Source organism: Aquarana catesbeiana, linkage group LG11 (genome assembly GCF_042186555.1).
Source record: "Aquarana catesbeiana isolate 2022-GZ linkage group LG11, ASM4218655v1, whole genome shotgun sequence".
Classification (NCBI taxonomy): domain Eukaryota; kingdom Metazoa; phylum Chordata; class Amphibia; order Anura; family Ranidae; genus Aquarana; species Aquarana catesbeiana.
This window is the reverse complement of record NC_133334.1, coordinates 26147865-26161030: the sequence shown is the minus strand read 5'-3', so window position 1 is coordinate 26161030 and position 13166 is coordinate 26147865. Positions and strand designations below refer to the sequence as shown.

General features: G+C 44.4%; 1 protein-coding gene across 1 annotated transcript in view; it reads right to left on the bottom strand.

The window, feature by feature from the left end:
* Window positions 1-881: 881 nt before the first annotated feature.
* LOC141111891 (uncharacterized) overlaps window positions 882-13166 on the bottom strand; it is a 56976-nt gene continuing 44691 nt past the window's right edge. Inside the window, exons 5-8 of the mRNA XM_073604102.1 lie at window positions 10512-10925; window positions 6495-6830; window positions 4456-4749; window positions 882-1839 (exon numbers count right to left, since the gene is read on the bottom strand). Coding sequence (XP_073460203.1) covers window positions 1829-1839; window positions 4456-4749; window positions 6495-6830; window positions 10512-10925 — 1055 coding nt within the window. The 3' untranslated portion in view covers window positions 882-1828. The remainder of the gene's footprint in view (window positions 1840-4455; window positions 4750-6494; window positions 6831-10511; window positions 10926-13166) is intronic.

Below are 13166 nucleotides of genomic sequence, written 5' to 3'. Positions count from 1 at the left end.
TGACCTCAACCTGATAGAACACCTTTGGGATGAATTGGAGCGGAGATTGCGAGCCAGGCCTTCTTGTCCAATATCAGTCTCTGACCTTACAAATGCTCTTCTGGAAGAACAGTCAAACATTCCCATAGACACACTCCTAAACCTTGTGGACAGCCTTCCTAGAAGAGTTGAAGCTGTTATAGCCGCAAAGGGTGGGCAATCTCAATATTGAACCCTATGGACTAAGACCGGGATGCCATTACAGTTCATATGCGTGTAAAGGAAGGTGTCCCAATACTTTTGGTAATATAGTCTCTTCCATGTTGAATGATGCCCAGCGTTATTTAGCCTACATCCTCAGAGCCCTGAGATCCTTAGAGCTCAGATAAAGGTCAGGGAGTCTGTGTCCTTCATCTATCTCTGCTACATAATTGATCCCTGATGTCTCTATAAAAATAACCTGTATGTAGCCCCACTGTGACAGTTGTAAAGTGAACCTGTGCTTCACCCATAAGGCACAAAGCTATAGCCGTGGGGCGTACAGCAAATGTTAGTATATGTAGCGGGAAGGCGTGCTATATAAAGTGGGAGTAAACTCCCTATAATAAGGCTTACCTATATCACATGTTTGCCTGATGGCTCATAGTCTTCACAGCCTCCCCTTCCCTCTTAAATCACAATTCTGTACTTACATCAGTGTCCTCAGTTGTCCCTGCACATCACAGTCCACCCTTCACTACAATTTCTTCGGCCCCCTTTCAATAAAGTGTCCTCAGCCCCCCTTCACAGTACTGTTCTCAGCCCCCCTTCACTTAAACCCCCCCTCCACCTTCCTTCACTGCAGTGTTCTCAGCCCCCCTTCTTATCACACTCCCCTTCACATCACCCCTCCCTTTCACAGTAATGTCCTCACCCCCTTCATATCACCCCCCATTGTTCGCAGTAGTGTCCTCAGCCCCCCTTCACATCACCTCCCTTTGTTCACTGTCCTACCTTACACAGGGCGGAAGGCACAGCAGACCTGGATGGAAGGTGGAAGCTGCACAGCTTTTTATGTTAACAAGCTGGAGATTGGTTGCTATGGCCACCCTGCACCCTAGCATCCAATCACCTACTTGTTAACTTGAAAAGTTTACTTGGACAGCTTCTGCCCTCTGTCCAGAACTGTCCTGCTTCCCGCTGTCTGCTCTGCTGTGAGAACAACAGCGGTGATGGCTAGTGGGAAAGAACCAACTCCTAAGTGGTACAACTGTAGCAGTCCGGATTGGACAGTGACTCAGTCCGGACCTGGACTGTGGTCCACCATTTAGTAATGCCTGCTCTAGAGCAATGTCCTGACTTGTTGCAGCAGTGGTCTGAAATGCACCCTGCACCCTCCACTGTGTATACAGCTTGGAGAGTGACAGGATCTAGAGTAAAATCCCCCCCTCTGAGCAGTCATTGCCCCTTTGGTGGGCATACCCCCTAAGAGGCCTTTAGAAAGAGGGTTTTGCTAGATAGGTGGACAACAGTACTGGATCTGTAGAGCAGAGGTAAATCAATGTGTGGCATCACATGCCTAGGTAAGCACCTAATGTGGAGTCCAGTGCCCAGGCAGCAACATTACAGGCTTCTTCCTGGCGAGGTTTGTATATGGTTCCCCTTGGGCAAAGCCAAGAAATAACTGTTCAAGAAGCTACAAAAATAACCCCCCGGTGACGAAGACTCTTACAAAAGAAAAAAATGTCTTCATAAAAAGAATTTGATTCTAAGAAAGGCATCCTGAGATGTTGTCTGTTAGTGGCATGGGTGGTCATCTCTCACCACTGAAATGTGTCTACTAGTCTTTTACCTCTTTCAGATTTTAATGTCAATTCGATTCTGGAGAAAAAAACAAAACAAAGTTTAGGTATTATATCAGTTGCAGAACAAAACAAAAGGCTCACTTTAAATAGTGGCCCCACCATCTGTACATGCCCCTTTTCCTTTAGTTTCCCCTCCACTCTGTTCAAGCACCTGCAGCAAAGAGAAGGAACCCTAGTCCAAGTTGCAACCTGGAGTGTGCACAGAACTTAGCAGCCAATCACCAAGCACCAATCCTGTCACTTGAAAGGAAGGAGAGTGTATTGGATACAGCATAGGTGTGCGCAGCTTATTGCATTAAGGTGTGCACTCCGAAGCTCAAACACACTTTACTGATCACTCACCATGTTCATTCAGATAGGGAAGGGTTGATAAATGACATATTTACCAGCCCCTTCCCCCACTCATGCTAAAACATCCCCGTAGCAACAGCCGATGGGAGAGGAGAGGAGGGGAGGGAACCCGGCATCGCTGTGGGGGAAGGGGGGGGGCACCAGGGCAGTAGGGGGAATCTCTGCTGCACACCATGTGCACACCCCTATGGGATACAGGGAAGTAGTGGGTATTTTCTTTGCTCCCAATGGTCAACCAGAGGAGCTTGAGTTTGAAGGGTGTGATTCTCTGGGGTTGAGTTACTACAGGTAAATAGGCTGTTCTCTTTGCAAGGGAAGTTGGATGAGGTGAAGCTTTGCTGATCACCATTATCCAATCATGTGCAAGCAAAATACGATTTTTTAAAAAATTTTCCTTGCACATGATTGGGTATCCTTTGCAAAATGAAATTTCACCACATTCACTAGGCTCTGAGCAAAATTACCTCACATTGTAAACATTCTATTTAGTAGATCAACCCCTGTATGCTTCAGGTAGAGACTTTTGGATATGTCAAGATACCTGCATTCCTTGCCATACACTTTGGTTCCTCCCTCTGGTTACTACGTCACTACAGTACACAGCAGATATGTATGGGCCAGTGGAAGGTACCACAGCTCACAGTGAGTGAGCAGGCACCCAACACAAAAGTGTTGAATGGTAAAGATTCTGCCAGAGGCAATAGAGTCACTGCCTGCTTGAGAAGTATGTCTCCTTTAGCGGGCAACTTTTTGCCAAGGGCCCCTCTACACCCTCTTCCCTAGAGGGTTGAGCCTAGGGAGAGAGAGGACAGTAGAATATCTCGAGTTAGGCAAAAGTTGTTTCACAGATTTGGAGCTGCCGGTCTGTGGTCTATACCCAAGTAAGTTAGTATATACCTGGCTCAGCCAGGAAAGAGGCTGGAACATGACGTGATGCATGGATTTGGTGTTGTGAAATCTGTTTGAAACTGTTAGTACTCCTTCTGGACACTGTCGCATAAGGAGGCCTGAAGCCTGCTAGTGGTACCTGGGCTGGTAAAGTATTCATCTCCTTTGATTTTTCAATTAAAGCGGGAGAGTGTTAAGAAGCCACCCCATCCACTTGTGTATGGCCAGACTTGCCTGTCTGTGAAATCTAAAGAGATTAACCTTTTGCTCCTAAATAAGTGTCATTTTTTTCTAAAGGACATAGAAGGCATTTATTTAGTATACTGTTTAAATGAAAAAAAGTAAGAATTTTATTTTTTATTTTTTAGTTAATTTATTTTTTTATTACTGTAATTGTATCTGTAAACTACAGTATTAAATAGAGGCACACTGCCTTCTGCAGATCAAAGTTTCAAGCCTACATTTGATTACTATGTCTTAGCTGACATAATAAGTACCATTAGGAGCAAAGTGAAAGGCATTCGTCATAGGCCAGCCCACCACATACAGTCACTTCCGTAGCATTCCCACACTGCTCTTTTCCCTTTTTGGAGACCTAACTCCAATTACTTTGTAAGTTCCCTGTCACTCCTTTACCATGCTTACTGTCAGGATAGCATCAGAAGATGGCACACTCATGTGTATGCTTCAACATGCAGGCAAAGGTCTGCACTTGGACCTACTTTTAACTTGCCTTTCTGTTGCTGACCTAGCTAGTTCCTGACTTTGGCTTGTCTCTGCTGATTCCATGCTGTCACCTCAGCCAGTCTTCGGGCCATGACTACTTGCTATCCTGCATGCTTGACAACCTTTGTTTCAGACTTTGCTTTAAGCTTTCTGTGTGTTCCTGCCAGTTGCTGTGCCAGTCTGTACCTCTGTAGTGACCACTCTGCTCTTCAGTGACATCCTAATCATTCTGAGCATCTCACAATCAAGCTACAGCAGAGCTTCTACCAGAATTCATCATCTGCAGATGAGACATTAAACACTTGTGCCACTCTGTGCCCTTTTACCCCCTATCCTCCATTTCAGGTACTTTTAGACCAGCAATTTAAGGGAAGCCCTCTCATCATTTTTCACCTCTAACCAGATTCATGATAATTACAGAAGTTTAACGATAACATTTTTTCCCCGCCACTTTCTAACAATGTTTGGACATGGTGATTGACTGCTCAAGCCAGAGGACTATATATTGAGAGTAGAGGAAGGAAGTCATATGTTCCCCCATAGCTAGAATTTCCGACTATTTCTGAGGGACCCTACAGCTGAACGGAGTGGCAACAATAAAGTCCCAATAACATGAAATTTGCCCTCCAACCCCCTTCCCATGCTACTCCTGTCCTGCTCTACTTACTCTGCTCTTCCAATTTATATTCACGAATTTCTGGATTTTGGATACTCTGGTGGTCAACTTGACACCTCAATGTTTTTCCATTGTCCTCCATCTCTGGGACATACATCAGAATGGACGAAGTGCTGTACAGACCGTCATCATCATTATTGAATTCAGGGTCCGTTGTAGGTAACTCGTCTTTCTCCTTGAACCATTTAACCTCTATAGTCTCGGGGTGGAAAGAGTGGACTTTGCAGGAAAGCTTCATCTGCTGACCAACTTTTTCACAGGTGATCTGTTCCACAACAGGCTGAGCTGCAAATATAAAACAGAAAATTTGGAACGTTTTTTAGTAGGTACTCTGTGCTTTGCTGTTTTACACATCACCCACTGGTGTGAGGAAAGTTGCAGGATATAGATTACAGAATGGCATTAAAAGAAAAATTCCAAGTATACATATTTTTACATAGTTACATTAGTGCAGCTTGGATTACTGTAACGATGCATATACCATATCTGTGGGATCCCTATATTAGCTGGAAATCACCGTAGTAGACATGCATCTACAGTGATCTCCACTAGCTTCTGGGTCCCGTGCTGAGCGGCTGTCCTACTGAAAAGTGAACACAGGAGGCGGTTCGCTCAGCACATGCGCTATGCTCAATTGATGCAAAGTGTTCTTCAATTGACTAAGGTGGCGAGGAGAGCAGTTGTGTCAACCTCGTCTTCTCGTTCAATCAGAGAATGTTTTGCATTCACTGAGAACATGCAAAGGATTCTTTGAATAGTGCCTGTGTCAAGCGAGCAATCTCCTGCATTCACAATAGAGCAGGGCAGCCACTCAGCATGGGACCTGGAAGCTAGTGAAGATCACCAGAGTAGTGGTGCCGACTACAGTGATTTCCAGCTTACACAGGGATCCCACAGGTAATTGGCTCTGCTCAGAACTACACTGTGATAACCTATCAATCAGCTTTTCACTATTTGTGAACTGTGGAGATGTGTTTCCTGGAGTGTGATTAAATCTGTGTGAGTTTACAGTTTATGCTCTTTTCGATTTTGCCGTTGCTCTGGAGTTTCCTTTGTCCTATGACCTGACCTGCCAGTAACTGTTGAGTTATTCATAGCACTGTGTCAGAACTATAATATTGGTTACTTTATTTAAAGTCAATCCCTTGTTTGCAACCGTTAAGAAGGGTCTTGAGTGGTGGGATCATGGGAGTAAGCCTAGACCTTGGGGGCTATATCCTCTGAGCTGGAAAGGGAGTTGCTAATCTATTAAAGACCTAACTAATGATGTTTTCTGAGGGACAACAGAGCTGAGGATACTGGAGCTGAACTAGCACATTCAATGGTCTTTTTCTACAGTCTCATACATGATAAAGAGAAAACATAGGAACCCCCGCTTTGTTAGCATCCATCCAGGGACTGTTAGCTTTGAAGAAATAATACAACTTTGGTTATTGCGGTATTGCATTTACTCCCTTTTGTTCTACAAGTACTGATATAATTGTAAAATATATCCAAAGCAAAAACCATAGGTTTGCTAGAAGTGCCTGGGAACACCCTAATCACTCTGTGCGGTGCCGATTCATTGAGAAGATTTCCTGTAAACACAACAGGAAGTGTTAGGAAATCCCCCTCTCTAGTTCTGTCTTGATGACCATTTTAAAATTTTGTATTTCCCATCACCTCAACAGAGACAATGATAACCAGGACAAATAAAGTGAGTGAACTTCCCCAGATCAGCCATCCAAAAAAAAAGGAAAACAGAGATTCCAACCCTCCTATACCTTATCAAAAACTAATTCAAAAAATTTGGACCTAGGATACATTTAAAAGAAAAAAAATCCAAGAACAGGACAAGGCACAATGTATGCCAACCAAGGATCCTTTTTGAATTTACAAGACCCCTTTTGTGTGAAGACAGAAGTTCTTACACACAGATCCCATTTTTCCTAAATAGTGGAGGTTCGGTTACTAATCAGTTACAAAGAAGATTTTAATTTGTGATAACAAAGGGTCTTCATAAATAGATATTTACTGACTCAGCTTCTTACCTGTAATTAATGTCTCATGGCAGGGCTTTAACATTTTTCCTATTGCATTGTAGGAGACCTTGCAGGTGTACTTCCTTTTGTGATCCTCTTTAAACTTCGCCCTGAACGTCAAAGAGCTGGATGACTTGAGCACATTACCCTCGTGTGGTACATCTCTGGTTTCTGTATGTGTATATCTTGTGTCTTTTATATTTCCATCTTTATTTATAACTTTGTCCTCTTTCAGCCAAGTAATCAGTAAAGGTTCCGGATCACATTTAGTGATATCACAAGTCAGAGTCACCTCTTCCCCGTGTTTTAGACATTGTGGGGCCGTAATGTGAGCTGCGAAATAATCTAAAAAAGGAAGAAAAGAAACTTATAAGATACAATGCACAATAAAGCAACGCCAGTTATATGAAACAATCTTATGAATATTCAAGAATTTCAGCCAAGAGCAATTCATATTCTTCCACAGTGCTCAGGACCCTCTCATATTGGGGTTGATTACTAAAAGCAAATAGACTTTGCACTTTCCAAAGTGCAGTTGCACTCTGTTAAATCAGTTGCTCCAAAGCTTAGTAAATGAGCAGAAGCCCTGCTGACTTCCATCATCCAATCATGTGCAAGCACAAATTCTTTTTTTTTTTTTTCTTGCATGTGATTGGGTATTCTTTGCAAAGTAAAGTTTTACTTCATTTACTAAGCTCTGGAGTAACTGCACTTGCAAAATGCACAGTCTATTTGCCTTTAGTATATCAACCCCACTGTGTTTGTGACCAAAAACTGCACTGATGAATGTGCTGTGTTACATCAAATAAAGCTCCCAGTACATTGCAGGAATTTAGCACTTTATTCCATAGTTGAGACTCAGGGAGGAAATTATGTTCTCTGGAGGATAAAGTGACCATCATTATAAAAGTGACGGGGTCATTATACTCATTTTAAAGCTGAATTCTAGGTAAGGATTGTATTGCATAATTACATTGATTCTGTATGGAGTATTATAATTATGCATGTGGCAGACCCAGTGGCGGCCCGCGCCCCCCTATACATGCGTCCGTCCCCTTAATCTACATGTGGGGCGATAGACGCATGGATCCCAATGGGTTTTTGTTTTTTTTTTAGACGCACCAGAGGCTCTAATAAGGTTCAAAAAAGGGTGGACTCGAATGAACATTCGCTATTGTCTTCCTGATTCTCTTCCCGGCCAATCAGGAATCAGCTCCTGAGACCTGGTTGGCCAGGGAGTTTTAGGACTCCCAATCATGTCTCAGGACAATTCCTGTTCAGCCCGGAGGAGAACGGAGAGGAGAATAGGCTGGCTCATGGCGATCGCCGCCTTCCCCCGTCCGCTGTTTATCTCCCACCGGGGGGGTTTGCAGCGATTGTTCGCCGTTCGTGTCCCAGGCGGGAGGGTTTGCTTGCAGTCATCGTCTGTCCAGAGGGGGGAGGGGGGAGGTGGCTGGCGTTAGTTTGCCATTTAGCACAAGCCGCCACTGGTCAGACCTAAGGGACTGCTTTGGAAGTGGAGAATCACTGTACCAGTCACCCCACCACTACAGTGAATTCCGGTTCTGTCTTCCAGGTCCTGTGGCAAGCAGCACATGGGATCGCTCGCTCAGCATGGCTGCCATTCAGAGAATGCTTTGTATTTTTCTTAATGAATGCAAAGCGTGATCTGTTTGAAGGAGGTGGACAGGTGGGGTGGTGATATCACAAACTTCATCTCAAGGAACACTTTGAATTCATTGAGAAAATGTAAACTGTTTTGTGAATGGTGCCTATGCCAAGCAGATGACCTCCTGTGTTTATCGCTGTTCCTGATCACTAGGAACAGCAGATCTCCATGTTGTCCCCTGTCAGAACGGGGATCCGGCTTGTTTACATAGGCAGATCCCCATTCTGCCTCTCTGTGGAGCGATCGCAGGTGGCCAGCGGACATCGAGTCCGACAGACCCACGCTTGCACCCATAATATCTATTGCATGAAACGATGTACAGGTACGTTGTTTTGCACAATAGAGCCGACCTGCCGCAGTATATGTACTGTGGCTGGTCAGCAAGTGGTTAAGGTGGTCAGATGAGGCTAAAATTGAATTATTTGGCCTGAACACCAAATTATATAATCCAATACAGCTCACCATCCAGATAACACCATTCCTACAGTAAAGCATGGAGGTGAAAATACCCTGTTATGGATTATGAGCAGTTTTGCGAGGAAGAGTGGCCAAATATTGCAAAGTCTAGATCTGCAAAGTTAGTAGAGACATATCCCAACAGACTGAAGACTGGAATTAAAGCAAAATGTGGTTCAACAAAATACTGACACAAGGGGGTGGATCCTTTTTCCAACTCGGTGATTCTGTTTTTGGATTTGTTTTTATTTTTTTCTGGCATGTTGGTGCTATTTCTTTCACTTTGATGTTGTAAGTGTAGCACCCTGGAGTTTAGTCAGGGTTGCTCCTTGAAATTTACTTGCCAGGAATAGTCATCTTGGTTAATTGTTAGAGATCCACTGATTTCTCCCTAAGTTTGGCCTGGTTGCACTTTTCTCTTCTGCCACTAGATGGCTGGGTACTTGGTGGTACTAGATACAAGGAGGGCAACGCAAGGTCAGATTATGGGTATATGGGGCATCTCAGCCAATGGGCAGGGGTTTTCTTGAATCCCTTGGCCTGCTGGGAGAACCTATATATTTGGGTGGAGTCAGGAGATCGGGGGGTTCTGTGCCACCTGGACGTGTGTTGTATTGCCCGGGCTGCTAGGACTGCCTATCCTGGGCACATCTGGCTGCCAGGCTGTCTGAGGGCCTATCCAGAAGCACGAAAGCAGCGCAGGGTTGGGACTGTAGCTTTCAGTCCAACCAAAAGTGACTGTTCTGCCGACCGGAGAACCTGTTGTGGTTGGAGGGAAGCTGTCGCCACTAAGGGACTCTCCTCCTAATTACCAGGGACTACAGTGAGTAACTGAAGCAAGTACCAGAGCAGCATTCTCACCAACCAGGGATGGTGAAGAATCGAGAAACTTCAGTGGGTATCAAGCCAGGGGCCCAGCCAGTGGAGGTGACGTTTGCAGAGCAGCCTTGTGTGTCAAGCCAGGGACTGAGCAGGTCAGTGGGGTGAAGTTTGAGAAGTATCTAGAGGGCCAAGCTAGGGACCCAGCAGAGAAGCGGGGTGACGCTTGAGGAAGATACCACCGTAAAGATTGGAGGAGCTCCAGGGATTTAGTAGCAGTGAAGCAGCGGGTCTAGCGAGAGACTGGGAGCTCAGTGGGCTGGAGAACAAGGAGTGATTGTGGTGAAAGTGAAAGAACTGTTACACTTTGTGTTAGGAACTGTTAAAGACTGTTGCCATAGGAGACAGCATTCCTGCACATGCAGATGTGGCGTCTTGCTGGATGCCTTTCTCTGCATGGCTGTCCTCTTATTGAAGTCTCGGAGTCTGCCAATTAATCTTGCAACTACCTAAGGGTGTCCTGGCCCTAACCCTCTCTCCCCCAAAAAGTTTATTAAGAGGAATAAACGTTCTTTTACATTCAAGAAGTGTCTGGCGCCCAATAACTTTAACTACTCTGCACCCACCATGCCTCACAACCCACTACATAGAGAAGGGTGTCAGCTGTCTTTGACCCTGGAGGTTCTCATTCAACCAAAGGAGGCCTGGAACCTTGCTACATAGTAAATACTGCTGGATAAAACACAAACTACGTCTGTCTTCATTTCAGGCTGCAAAGGAAAAAAATGTGATTATTTTAAGGGGGGGGGGGGTGATTCTTTTGGTTTATTTGCACTTTCAGTTTTATTTCCAAGCAGTCAAGGGTAAAAAAATAGGAGGGTGATGTCTTTGGGAAAAGAAGATACAGACAGTAAAAAAGAAAAAATCTTGGCCTAATGTAAGTTCTAACCCTTCTTCCAAATGTGGAGTTGTTTTTCTATATGTCCCTATTGGGAGTGATTTCCTATCACTGAGTGTCCTAACATATACATTCAGGCAATCTTTTCCAATTTTTTATACAGTTATATATCTCTGTAACTTACCTCCTTTGATGGTCAGTTCCTGGCATTTAGTGAGGAGAGTTTTCAGAGAAGAGTGTTTTACTTCTATGACAAGTTCAGCCCCTTTATCTTTCCTTTTGTCCGGAGTTATACTTATAGAACAAAGACAATTGTAGGACAAGAAAGAAAAATTTGGTTTTAAAGGTTGTATTCTTTCTTCCTGCCCAAGGAGCTCAATTCCTTCCCCTCTCTCTGAGTGATCTACAACATCATAATTCTGGCCTTGTGGTGTCGGGTATTTCCAAGAACCAATTTTTCGCTGTTGATCACCTCTCTCTAGATAGGCATTTATCTCAATGTTTCTTGGTTTAAAGCCTGAGACCATCCAGGATAGATTGGCGCTCTTCCCATGAATCAGATTATCTATTCCAGCAATGTCCAAAATCTTCGGTGGTACTACAAGAGGAGAAAATGAGAATTTAGTAAGAGCCCAAGTAAGAACTGTAATGCCCCGTACACACGATCGGACTGTTGCGGAATCGGAGGAGATAATGTGTTATTTATTATTGGCCTTGGAGTTATTGCTTTGACATTATTTTTTTGGTTGAATAATGTTAATTGTGTAGAATAATACTTGGCTATGTGTTTTACTTCAAATGACATTTTGGAAGAAGGCAGTTCCATTTGAAAAAATACAATGTAAAATTGACAAGGGACACCAACATAGTTGTATCTTTGTTCTTAAAAACTACGGGATAATGGTGTTGTGGTAACTTGCACAAAAAAAAAAAAAAAAAAAAAAGGATAATAATATTATTCTTCATATCACTAGAAAAAAAAAAAGCCTTTGAAAATGTGTTTGCAATAACTCCATCAGTATCACCAGCAAAGCAGCTTCATTATTATCCCATTAAAGAAGAAGAGAATTGTGCGCTTCATTTGGAGATTTCATAATTTGCCGCGTCAAGAATGTTAATTCTCCATTACAAACGCGAGTTTACAAGACCGACCTCTTCTGCTTCTGGGCATGCGTGTCTGTACTTTGGACTTTTGTCCGACGGACTTGTGTACACATTTGAAAATACACATTTGTTGGCGGAAAATTTGAAGACATGCTAGCCAACATTTGTTGGCGGAAAGTCTGACAACAAATGTCCGATGGAGCATACACACGATCGGACATACCACCAAGCTCACGTCCAACGTTTCCCGTCGGAAAATCCGATCGTGTGTATGCGGCATAAGTCTAAAGAGCAAAAGCTATGACCATTGGTTCTGCGGGGTCTCAACTGCAGCCCATGATACCACCAAAGGGTCACATACATAGTTTTCAATATATGTAATGCTGATGTAGCACCCTCTTGTGAACATAGTTGGGTAGTGTAGATAGAGGCTTGTTAGAAGCCTGGGTGTGAGTCAGAGGGTTTACTTTAGGTCAGGCTGGAGGGCTCTGCAGGTCAGGAGAAGTTTCTTGAAGATAGTGGGTGATGGCCAGAAGATGCTGATCTGAATATTTATGGAAATATGGCCAGCAGGGGAGTCGGTGTTAGATGCAGTGTTGAAGTGCTGCGTGTGTGGCCTGGAAGGGGAGAAGGGGAGTTCTGCCTTTAGACTGGAGGCTGAAAGACGGAAGGAAGCTGAAGGAGGAACGCCACCACCCTGCAGCCCACCAGGGAAAGACAACCTGTGAGCCAGGAAAGGAATTAGCCCAGCAAAAGGCCTGAAAGCAGTTTCACCTTCAGATGCAGGACAAGGACAGTGTGAATACCTCTCCACCCCCAGGGCCTACAAGGGAGTGGGCTGCTAGGTGCCATGCCCAACCAGTTCTCTCTGGGACGATGCTTCAAGCCTGTTCTGGAATCCCTTGCTTTGGGATACTCTTCAGGCAGCCAGGTGGGCTGGAAGTTTCTAGCTGGGGTCTGAAGAGGTTCATTTAAAGGGGACAAAGTGCTCCTTACAGAGACTGTGTTACTGATCTGTTGAGAGACAGAAGCCACTCCAGAGAGAGTAGAAAGTCAAGGATCCATCTTTATGCATTTTTTTTGTGCAGAACTAGGAAGAGTTTATTTCAAGTCAAGATGGGCATCCTATATACCCTATCCAATTTGTTTACCCTCAATAAAACAACAAAAAACAAGCCCACAGACTGGTTACTGACTTTGGATGCAAGTTGGAAAATGCATGTTGCCTGGCTGTGCAGACTATAGGAGGACCCAAAACTCAGCAGCTCTTAAGGGGGTAGCGTTTGGTTGACTAATAATGATTTGATTTGGTATATTTTTGGATGCCTAGAATGCACTTTTTGGTTAAAGGGGTTGCAAACCTTCTGTTTTTTTACCTTTATGCATCCTATGCATAAAGGTGAAAAAACATCTGATAGTTACAGGCCTCCCAGCCCCCCCCCCCCCCCAGTTTACTTACCTGAGCCATCGAAAATCCCGCGTCAAGAACACGCTGGCTTCTTGGCTCTTCTAGGCCCGGTCTTCTCAGCTCTTCATTGGATAGATTGATGATAGCGCAGCCATTGGCTCGTGCTACTGTCAATCAAATCCAAATGACACAGCCGATGGGGGGCGGGACCGAGACATACACTCTGTGCCTATGGACGCAGAGTGTATGAGACGGGAGCGCGCCCGCAAGGTAACCCCCTCGGGAGAGAGCTTCCCGACAAGGTTAACTATTGAGGGGAGGAGCCGA